The 12,577-nt window shown below is 35.9% G+C and overlaps 1 protein-coding gene across 1 annotated transcript in view; it reads right to left on the reverse strand.

Annotated features, from left to right (window-relative positions):
• Positions 1-10,058, reverse strand: part of LOC105395447 (inositol 1,4,5-trisphosphate receptor) — a 90,531-nt gene extending 80,473 nt beyond the window's left edge. The window contains exons 1-2 of the mRNA XM_048631075.1: positions 9,121-10,058; positions 434-530 (exon numbers count right to left, since the gene is read on the reverse strand). Of these exons, the coding sequence (XP_048487032.1) occupies positions 434-516 (83 nt within the window). The 5' untranslated portion in view covers positions 517-530; positions 9,121-10,058. The remainder of the gene's footprint in view (positions 1-433; positions 531-9,120) is intronic.
• Between the last annotated feature and the right edge of the window lie 2,519 nt (positions 10,059-12,577).

Here is a 12,577-nt window from a genome sequence, read left to right on the forward strand (position 1 = left end):
CATAATTAATGCAAAATATTATGAACTATGAATCAAGGATAACTTTCTGCGTACGGTCCGGTATATGTATGCTGGGCCGTACGTACGTACAACCTAGCGAATAAGAGAATTGCAGAGTAGTTCGGTAGGTATGTGTTGGAAAAATCAGATTTAGTTATTTACACAAGCTTTAGTTAAATCAGATTTAGTTATTTAGCAAGACAGAGAGACAGGCCTACGAAGAAACTTCTTATCATTTCGGTGACAAACACAAAAGCTTGTCTGGAGATTTTTACTGTGGTGAAAGGTAAAGGAAGGATGTCAGTCATGTGAACGTCAGTCGATAACAGCCCATGGCGCGCCGGACGTATACGGTACGGTACCGTGGAGTATACTTCACTCGAGGACGACGGTCTTATCGCCTTCCCATTCTTTCATGATGATGGAGACTCACCCCAAGGTGCTGAGGAAGCCGCAGACGGTGCCCTCGGCGTACAGAGAGACGATGTCCCCCAGCCGCAGCAGGCTGTCCCCCATCGCGGCGGCACCACCTGGTGGGGGGACAACAGGTCAGAGTGGGTGAGGAAAGTGGGGGAAGAAAGGATTAAAAATATTAGCTCGCGTATTATTATACTCAGAGCAGACCCGGGTTCTAGATAATTAATGCAATAGACGATTAATGCCATAACCAATTACATAGGCGTATTTAAAGCGAATCGCGATATAGAAACGTTAATCTGCTACGACTACACGGGTTCGTTAATAAACGTCACTATATCGTGATTCGCCGTAAATACGGCACTGTGATTGGTGGAACGCGCGTTATACGAGTTTATCGACGTCGATAACGATCCCGTGTACCGGCAGCTGCTTCGATAACTGTGCTTTCTAGCCCCGTCAGAGCTTTCGAGGCATCATCACCCGAAATTCATTGCAAAATAATCGTCATCATTATTATTTTCCCCATCCATCTACAATCCTTCTAGCTACAAAATAGCACAGAGGAAGGAGAGACCTGCTACACAAATCTCAAAGGCTTATCTGTTTTATTCATAAGGCTGCATCCAGCCAATCCCTAGTCGTAATGATATTCTGAAGAGGACGCACGTACTTAACTACTGATTTTGTTACATGTTAACCTATAGGTTACCTATCCTATAGGTACCGGTAGTAACTATATTATTTGTAGCTAATAAAGAACACTAATTCTTATAAATATGAGACGCATTTAAATTTTAACAAAAAAGTATGTGTACGTGTAGTTACTTTAGGTAATAATGGTTGTTAAAACTGTAGGTATGTTTATGTTAATTCTGACGAAATGTGCACATCGACGGAATCGTTACAACCTTTTTAATCAGCAGTGTACGGCACTCATCGTGCGGGCATATTTATTGTTTTAGGACTATTTATAACGAAGAACTTATACAAATGGTCTGGATACTTTAGATTTTCAAGATCACGATAGGTTGGTACCTACTATACTTGTTCAAATATAGGGCAGGTTATAAAGATAATACAAGATCACCGCATGAGGCAATGCGTAGTAAATCTAAGTGGTGCAATGGTTTAATATATAGTAGTCTTTGGTGCAATGGGCATGTCCAAGGAACGCAATGGACATATCTGCGGAAGAACCGATAACCGTTGGGCTACACTAGTTCTCAAAACGATGGTCCCCTGCAGATTCCTCGGGTCACACGCACCGCAAGTGCATTTTTTTATAAATAAGCGAGACCACTAAATGATCAATATTGTGAATCAATGTTAAGCAGCTCCCCAAGAACATAATCCTTATATCTAACAAGGGCTTAACAGCTTTGACCAAACAGGCATAACTAACAACAGATTAAATCATTAAACGGATCACCTCCAGATTACCACAAACCACTCACGGCTCAATACAGCTCTATCAACTCAATGAGCAAACAGAACATGTCACTGGAGAAGTAGAACAGATGCAGCAGCACCCTGTAGCACAGCCTCTGCACGTCCAGGAGCTGGTAGCTGATGAACAGAAGGATGACCAGGAGCAACCCCCAGCCAGCTGTGTGGCGGTCTATCACCATCTGGACGCATTGGTTTCGGAATGCCGACACTAGATTTCACGACACATCGATCTGGCACTAGCGAATTTCTGAACGGTTTTTTCGAAACTTTTTGCGCGCGGAAATTTGAATTTCGAATTGGTTTTTTTTATATAGAAGTGCGGCACGGGTTGTTAAGAGTTTTAAGCCATGATTCTAATGTTTTATTTGTTTATACGAATCCATTATTTTTGGCTTCTGGCTCCGCCGAAGCTACCGCAGGGGTATGGGTAATGTCCAACACTATTCCCCAGTATATGTGGATAAAGATAAACGTTAATCAGGCAATCAATAGCGCGTTAAGTGGGTGAGTGCGTTAGCCAATCAGGCATTATCAAAGCCTGCGAGAGGACAGTATATAAAAATAATTTATTGGCTTATCCGGCCAGTGATTATATCTTCTTGTTCAATGGAGTATTTAGTTAGAAGGTCGCTGAACATTCTATTTGTGATTTAAAGATCATAGCAGGCATGTGTAGGTTGGTAACTAATAAACTGAAACTCCACTATGATAATGAAATTTTGAAATTAAACAAGTCGTTAGTATAATAACTTATACTTATTAAAAATACATTATTTACTGAAAATATATTTTTTTCCAACATAACCACTGCTGAACAAGGCTTTAATAAAAAGGCAGTTTGAAACATTTGCTTTTCCATGAGTAGGTCATTAGTGTTGTTTCTGTGCACAGAAAGAATGCAAATTGTAGCGTTTGCTTTCATTACTTTTGTGCCTCACGCTCTTTGGCAAAGTCCTGATTATCAAAAAATACTCTAGTTTTTTCGTATTTTTATTGTTTTAACAAAAGTCCTAATTATCCAAAAAACTTTTTTTCTGTATTATATTTAACTTTTAAAAAACCAGTTCAATAAAGTCTAATTAAACTTAAAACCGATAGACTTCCAATGAAGCAAATACATTTATATATAGCATTAACACTGTGTGACTGCTAGTTGGTTACAGTCCAGGGGCACTAGACAACACTAACTAGAGTAGCAATCTAGATTTTCGGGTAAACCATTTTGTTTACCCTCCAAACAAACCTTGTGCCGGGTTTCTCTAAAGCATTTCTGCATTCATGCAAAAATATCACATGAAATACTGTGATCCGCTCCTACAGTATAATATTTTCTGCTGCAATAATCCTTACTAATATTATAAATGCGAAAGTAACTGTGTCTGTCTGTCTGTCTGTCTGTCTGTCTGTTACTCTTTCACGCCAAAACTACTGAACGGATTTGGATGAAATTTGGTATATACCCTGTATATATGTATATGGTCTAGACCCTGGGAAAGAACATAGGCTACTTTTTATCCCGGAATTCCCACGGGAAAACTTTTTAAGGCGAAGCGAAGCTCGCGGGAACAGCTATATGAGATAATTCTATGTTAAGTTTGTGTGTTCAATCTACAGGTGTTAGAAAAAAACGATATAGGTAATAGTATAACAAAAGTGCTTCAGAAGTACACCCTGAGTCACTTGGCATAGCACTTTTGCAACATCACTCTGTAAGGTAAGATGGAACCGTAAGGCTCTATTCTACCACAGTAGACGTATATTGTACCCTCAATCAATAATGTCCCTTAATAAACAAGGGGACAGTCATTCTATGCGTGACACGTGACCCAATTTATAAACAACCCCCTGAACTACTTTACGTTTCACAACTGAGAATTTTCAAGTAATGCGGAAATTATGTATTACTAGCAGCGATGTGATTGGCTGAGAGTGCGTCGGATGTACAGACAGCTGCATAAGTAGCTATACACTTTTGTACCTTGTCAAACTACCAATTAAACAGAACGTCAATGTTTGAATGAATGAATAGGCAGTTAGTGAGTTTGACAAGGTTCAAAAGTGTATATAGCTACTTATGCAGCTGACTGTACATAAGGTACACCCTTCGACCATTTACAACCCTAGACGGACTCATCTCATACATCGCCTACATTGTAAACAGGCCAATATTTTATTACTTTTTTGCGTGACTGTACTGTCATTCCCTCCTGTCATGTCATCGAGTGCATGAAAAAATGTGGCAACGTAAGTAAATTGTTACTAAGTTGGTAGAAAATGGAAACACTATAATAATGTGGTACTTATTTGTTGTACTTATGTGTTATGTTTATGTGGAACAAATAACTGATTTATCTATGTATCTAATGTGGTGATATTTTTTAAGGAAATTTCAATTAGTTAAAATACGTTTCCAGTAGTCCTCTCCGCAGCTTTTTTTAATTATTTCTATCCATTTGCTTCGTATAAAATAGGATCATTCGGTATCCTGATAATACATGTATATTAGAATTTAAGCTGTTAATGATAAAATTACCTTTTGTACCTATAATAAATTATGTTAGATTTAGTTGTGTAAATGTTTACGTTTTCTCGAATACAATTTCGCCTCAGCGGAAACTATCACGAAAATTTTAACAGATGATCTAGGTAGGTACTTATAAATTTGACAAAAGAATACCGAAACTTTTTTCGTTTTCGTAAATTGCAAAACCAACAACCATAGAAACGCAGAAAATATAATATTTTAATAAATGCGTAGGATTTGCAAATTCCATCCATAATTGAAGGCGTAGAATAGAATTAATAATAAATAATTAAATATGTAGGGACATCTCACACACGGCCATCCGACCCCAAGCTAGGCAGAACCTGTGTTATGGGTGTCGAACAGCTGATATATCTTACACAAATACATAGATAGATACATACTAAATAGGTATAAATATCAAAGAAAGAAAGAAAGAAATAGTTTATTCGCCGTTTATTCAACACCCAAGACCCGAGCACAAATATATTCTGCCATTAAATAAATATCTGCCCCAGCCGGGAATCGAACCCGGGACCTTGGGCATCAGTCATGGTCACTAACCACACACACACACACTACACCAGTCGCCGAATAGAATAGAATACTATTTATTTTGCACCATTAAAGAAAATTTATATTAAATGAATTCATGGTAAGTACCTAATTTCAATTTTAAGAATCCAATCACGAAACAATTTATGGTACACTTTTCATGTCGACCGGGTGTCGACAGGACATTCAAGCGGTTCATATAAATTATCATCACTTTTTGGTATTTATTTTCAAGAAAAAACTGGCATCACCGACGAAAATTATATCAATATTTACTTTATTAAATTATTTATATTAATACATTATTTACAGATGGTAGGTGACCTTGTATGGCGTTTTTAGTCGACCTTTGTAGTTTCTGCACACTTTTAAAGCACATACACGCATTTTAAAAGGACAAAACAGAAATTAATGCTAACTGTCAAATATGTGTAGCACCGGCGATGACACAATAGACACTGCTAGAGCGAAATTTGTAGCGGGGCAGTAGTGCCCCAGTTTATGTATGGCAGCAATTGCTTCTTCTATGGGGAATCTAGGGTTGTATATAATCAAAGGGTACACCGTACAAACCCAAATTATGCGTGACCGAAACTTAAATGTTATGATCGTTTTTTTTTATGCACGTCAATATTTTACAAACTTATCTTTATTCGGTAAGGGCGTAAGGGCCTTTCAGTGGTCTTTGGAGACGTCCTCACATAATCCATACGTTTTTAATGAAAAAAACATAGGTAATATGAAATGCAATTATATAAATCAGCTGGTTTTGACTCCTAGATGCAATTTCATTTCCGTGTGGGTGTTTAAAATAGGACGGACGGAAGATCTCATTATAGTAATCCGAAATTAACACACTGACATAGTTTATCCCCCGACACCCGATAAATTATAACGACTCTCGTTTTGTCAACGGATAAATCAAATCACAATTTATTATACGACACAAGATACAAACACAAACAGACAAACAATTCCTTAGTCCGGAAAAGCTAACATTGCAACAGAAAAAAAAATATAACCCCCTTATTCATAGAAAAGCTATAGCAAGTTTTAGCTATTGAACGGTAAGACGGTAACAAGATACGGGCAAAGCCTAGTTTGGGGACCACTTTATTAACTAAGATTATAACTTAAATAAGACATGTGCAAATTATAGTGTAATATTAGTGTACCTAACGGAAAATGTATGTACCTAAACTGTTTTTTGTGCAATAATTTTTTTTTATTTTTTTATTATTAAACTATTAACTGTAACTTTTCTATGAATAAGGGTTAAATCTTTTACCCTTTGCCAAGTTAGCGCTGTCACATTCTTCATATACCTAGTACTTTAGCAGCAGTATTTCCATAAACTCATTCTGTGTGCCTAATTCCGCAATCTAACTTTGCTACAAACTTTTTAAACTTTTCTGTTCTTACAAAGAATAATAAATATGTATGAGGAATGAGGAAAAATGTGTCCCATTACCAGTCACGGTTCTCATTAAACATGAACAGAAAGAAAGCGTCCTATTTATCCTAACTAATATTATAAATGCGAAAGTAACTGTGTCTGTCTGTCTGTCTGTTACTCTTTCACGCCAAAACTACTGAACGGATTTGAATGAAATTTGGTATACATATGGTCTAGACCCTGGGAAAGAACATAGGCTACTTTTTATCCCGGAATTCCCACGGGAAAACTTTTTAAGGCGAAGCGAAGCGCGCGGGAACAGCTATGTTCTATAAAGGTGGTTTATTATAAGGGTGATATCACACATCTCTACATAATTACTGACACTAACGACTGTAAACCCCGGTAGAGATTTCTATCCGCAGCTGATATACATGGCACCTTTATCTCGTAGATAAACTCTCACAATGCATGCCCACCCAGTGATGTTGAAATGGACTAAATACAGAGAACAACGCGGACTCGGGTATACCTTAGTTTACTAAGATAAAGATGCCATGCAACGAGGGCTGGGTATAAACTGGCTGCCAAATTAGAGCTTTGGTGATTCGCAGATATTTTAGCACCCTACTTATTTAATCGAAAAGTTAATGTGTAGTTGTCGCAGCATTTGATATGCAGCTCACTTCTTTCTATCTCTTTATTTAGATTTTTACGACAGCATTTCTTAGTCACGTAGCTATCTCATATAAAGCAAATTCTACCCAAAACAAGTCAAATTAAAATGCACTGTAAAAGCTCTGGCTGTTGCGACAGAATGGCTTGACGAGGCGGCTTTTTGCTAACAAGGCTTATCTCCTGACGAGCTCTCACGAAAATAATGCTATAAACTTTTTTTGTCTTTCACGTAGATACTCACGTCTACCTACTTGTGTAAGTAGTTCATAGAAAAGTAGAGAAGTTTCTTGTTATGTTTCAATTCAACAAAGGAACAGACAGCAGTTATCGTGTCATGCATATTATTCTCTACTAGCGGTAGCCAAAGCCCCCACCCGCAGCCATAGTGCGGATTTACTCACGCACGCGGGATCACTCCGCATGCGTGACAAGCTCAAGTGTTCTTTTCATACAAGTATTCATTGTAACGCGCGGAATATACAGGCGGGACGCGGGGAAATGGCGTGAAATCCCGCGTGCGTGAGTAAATCCGCACGATGAAACACCTATACAATTCGTTCCATCAAATGTTTTGTTTACCTACATATGAGAATTAAGCAGACAGATTTGTACGTTATACATGTACTTGTACATATTATAAATAAAACATAGCATTGGTGTAACTGGAGATCTTACATGTGTAATGTATCTCAATAATATAATCAGTGTAAATGTAAACTAGACATGCCGGCGGTTGCTAGCCAGAACAAACAGTAGTAAAGCCGTGGTAGCATAACGGATAAGATTCCATCATCTCAGTCAAGAGGCCATGGGTTCCAGGGTTTGAACGCAAGCATGTATGTATGTCTTTTGTGTTATGTGGCTTCATTTGACCCACAGTGGACCAGTGTGGTGTTAAATGGTCCTACTTTAGAAAGACAGTCGGGACCTCAAGTCAATATGCACAATGGCATTCAAGAGATTCATGCTGGAATGGGGAAATCTTTCAAAGTGATGTGAAGCCCGCGGGAAAGGTGCCATTTGTAAATTGGTATCTTTTACATGAATAACCAATAGAAGCTCTATAGGTCCAAGAGGCACAGGCCAGACATAATGGATAATAACATTTATTAAAAGCAGGATTGAAGTATAGCGTATGATGTGTAAATCCCGGGTGACAGCATACATACAGTGACATACCAAATTTCATAATAATTTGTTGGGTCCCTTTCCCATGAAGTAGTAACAAATGTTCCCACACACATACTTAAGTTTTTACTGTAATATTAGTGTGATTTACACTACAGCAAGAATTGATCTGAGGCAACAAGATACAATAGTTTAGTATCTCAACAATCCAATGTAACCTTTATAACCAATTAGCATCAATAACCAAACTCAAAACAAACTGAAATAGCTCTTAAATTGTAAGCATTATGATTCAATAATAATATTGACATTCAATGGTCAATGAAATGGTCTATTAACTAGGTATTTGCTAAGAGTTTTATAACAATAATAATTAAATAAGCTCCAACTTTAAGAGATTTTGTAAAAAAAAGGGAATATTCTTTCTTGCTTGTTTAATTAAAGTTGTATAATATTTGTTCCAGGTTAAATATGAGATTTAGTGTTCAGAAGTAGTGGAGGAAAAGTAGTAGGTATTTACTATAATTTTAGAGTCCATCAAAAATAATTTAAAAAACTTTGTTGTAATACCCATTCTGGCTACGGTGTTGGTTGGTGTACTTGGAAAATTGATTAAATATTTCTGTGGTCAAAGTTCACACTAAAAACTACAGATCCATGTAAAAGTTACCTAATGGTTAATTAGAATAGTCAAAAACCGGTCCTAAATGACCAACTATTAGTCAAGTTACCAGTCCAATGTCACTGATAGTGATAACATCTGAAAAAACATAAAAATATAACCAACTCTTTGTAGAGGTTAAACGCACACAAGGCGGTTTCCAAAGACCGTACGGGTGAAACAATGATTTACCATACGTGTATAAGTTAGTATTCAAGTTGTATTCTAATAAGAACTCGGAAAACATGCAAAATCTTCGAGAGTTGTAGTGGTCATGGTCAATATTATCGCATATAAACAAATACTTACACTTATCTTGCGATTGTGAAGAGTAATGAATGATAACACATAATCACTGCAACGTACACAAGCGGGTTTTATGCGTAATCACAAGTAAATTTGATAAAAACATGAAAACTTTAATTTTTAGAATGACACAGACACGACCGACTTTATCACGACAGCGCGCCACGTGGTGTTGCCATGTTAACTCTCAAAATTATACTAAATTTACCAAAATTAAATTACTACAAAAAAAACAACATTTTCAACAACACATTAATATTTTAACATAGTATTAATAAACTCTTTTTTACATACGTTCACAGTAGTTATGCCATTAATAATAATAACTGTGTATTTTTCTCTTGCTGATCTTCTTGAATTTTTTGTAACATAGGTTGCAAATGACATGACCTCTATGTCTACTAGTTCGATAACTACGACCACAATTTTTCGTAGAAATATTCTCAAATCTATTGTTACATCTGCTGCAAATCATTTGGCCTTTTATTCCCCTGGGAAATTTGTTACGATTTCTGCGAAGTTTTTGCGCTAGGACCTCTACGGAATCATACAATTTCGATAATCTTTGCCATTCTGGTACTACTAGTTCAACATACTTTCTAAATTCATTTTGATTTTCCATATGATCTAAAATAAGATCTCTGAATTTGATAAACTCTTCATATAACAGCTTTACTTGATTTTTTCTATCCCTCTTCTTCCGGAACTGCAAGCAGCCCTTTGTTTTGTTTTTGGGAACCTCATCTTTAATCGGGGGATCTTTAATAGACAAAAGGGAACTAGAATTTTGTATTTCCGCACTGTTTATGTTGCCCATTTTATACAGTTTTTTTGTAAATTCAACTTTTTGATAATTTGGCTAACTAATAATTTGTTTCAGTGCTCTAAAGTTTGACATAGTGTTATTTATTTTCCTCTGTGTTTGGCATTACGGATTCTCCATGGATTTTATTTCTCTTTGTAAACCACTGTGAACGTGCTGTAAACAATGATTCTATTCAGCCACTTTCACAAAACTTTATAGAATTTCTTAATATAATATGGCAACCCAAGTAGGTTGCTCAAACAAATTTGATACTTGCAAGAAATGTAGGTACTATACATATACGCATATTTCTACACAATAACCAGCACATCTATGAGAACCCACCAACCCCCAGTGCATAGAGTAAGTATTTAATATCGCAGTGGACCAGCGTGCTGGGAAATGGTGCAAGCTTAGAAAGGCAGTTTAAACTTGGGGATATGGGGACAACAAAGGTTCCATTCGAGATAGCCAGGTGCAACTACCTACACCCCCACAGAAATCGTACTGATACTGGTGTATTGTAAATGCTCATTAAAGTACTGTACACTATTAATCCTATGGTATACTCATACACCCTGTATACGTAGCAGTCCTCTGCATTCTGCTACAGCATTCCCTTGCCGTCCGCAATATAGATAAGTACCTCTAGTGTCAGAGGGCTTAGGCCCGGGTCTCCTATTTACGCCGTAGGTCGCGTTCAGCGTCACGATGCTCACTGGCCCGGGTCTCCTATTTACGCCATAGGTCGCGTCCAGCGTCACGCGTGTGTACCGCTAGGTGGCGCCATACAAGTTCACGTTTACTCGCCGCTTCTCGAACGGTGTATAAACTCGCACACCCCTTGCAGAATAATACTTTGCTATCAATGCACGGAAAATAAAACAATATTTAAGAAATTAAATAGTTTATTGACTAATAATCCTGCCTTTTAATTTAACAAAAACTATGTTTATGAAGATAAAGTTACTCAGATAAAATTGTAGTACTTAACTAAATAAGTATTTTACTAGCTGCTAAACTTATCTCGGCACTGGAATAATAATAAGTAAGTACCTAATTAATGTACAGAGTCAAGATAAGACAGATAGGCAAGTACCTACATAATAAGGAAAGTAAAAGGTATTACTTAACTATTAGTTATTGCAAAAATATGAGGAATGTTTGCACGAATTATTCTTTGGAATTACAATGGAAAACATTTAGTTTCAAATTTAACAGTTTATACAAGGCACTTTTTATATTGCTTAAATAAATTTGTAAATTTATATAAAATTAACATTAAACACTATAATAATCCCATATTCGGTGGTCCCATATAATAATGTCTTAACTTTGTCATAAGTATAAAAATATGATTCTAAAATCGATATATCTAAGGTAAATTACAAAATATTTTATTTAGAAATAGTTACATGTTGACCTAATATGTTTTAATTAAAATTACATCGAATTATGCATAGAAATTAAATATTAGGCGGGAAACCTGTAAATACTCAAAATCTATTTCTAACTTATTTTAAGCCAGGCGGTTATTATAGAGATTTTTTATATCTTATTTAATGTTTAGACATTTTAACTTGAGCAAAATCGAAATGCTTATGATTGCAGTTCATAAAATGCTATTTAACATATTTTATCTGGAAATATAATACAACACATGAAATATAATATAACATAATGCTAAATGCATAATGTATATGCTTTAGCGAAGTCGATATATTTACGTAGAAATGCGTGTAAGGTACCATAATGTACCTTATTTAATATTAACATGCATGAGACTACAAAAACATCGATACAACGAGAGTAGGACGGTGTGGAGTACCTTAGAGATAGGCAGTAATATCTACACTTTTTGGAGTTTCTTTTTATACATTTATGTGATGGAAAGCTTATTCTCGAAATCTCAGTGAAAAAAAAAGTTTTGTTAAAAAGTGGACTGTTTGCCTCTGAGATAATATACTGATTAATACTGTAATGTTAGGCGCACTTCCCAATAAGGCTCACGGTGCTTCCAATTCAGTTTTATCTGGGTTTATTCCCATAGCGCTAATATACATCTCTATAAATATGTTTATGGCATAATATATATACGTACTGTAAATTATACAGGAAGGACTCAGACATATTCAGCTCCGCCAATGATAATATTCTACCCTGTTGACTGACAGAGTCTGGCTGTGAGTCTTATCAGGATGAAAATATAATTAAGTGCAAGTATTCGACTGGCAAGGTTTCGCACAACCTTAAAATAAGAGATAATAACTACGGACAAAACTTAACCATACTCAACCATATTACACCCTTAACTATTTAAATGTATTAAAGCTATACTTACATAATAATTTGTTTTGAAAATGATTCTTATGCTATGTAATTATTGTATATTTACTTTTCTTTATCTAACTTAAGATTACAACCAATTTTGTTCGCTTTTTTTGTAAATAATTGTGACTCATCAGTAATCAATCACTCTAATTTTATTTATGTAGGTATTACTTCAATAGGTGATATATTATATCATTGTGTATACCTACAATATTAATTCATTAGAACACTTTATTTACCTTTCATTTATGTTTAAATAATGTAATAATTTATAGAACATTGTAAAAAATGGCATACATGTTTGGCGTTCTGAATAAGTTGCAT

The sequence above is a fragment of the Plutella xylostella genome, chromosome 27 (genome assembly GCF_932276165.1).
Source record: "Plutella xylostella chromosome 27, ilPluXylo3.1, whole genome shotgun sequence".
NCBI classification, from domain to species: domain Eukaryota; kingdom Metazoa; phylum Arthropoda; class Insecta; order Lepidoptera; family Plutellidae; genus Plutella; species Plutella xylostella.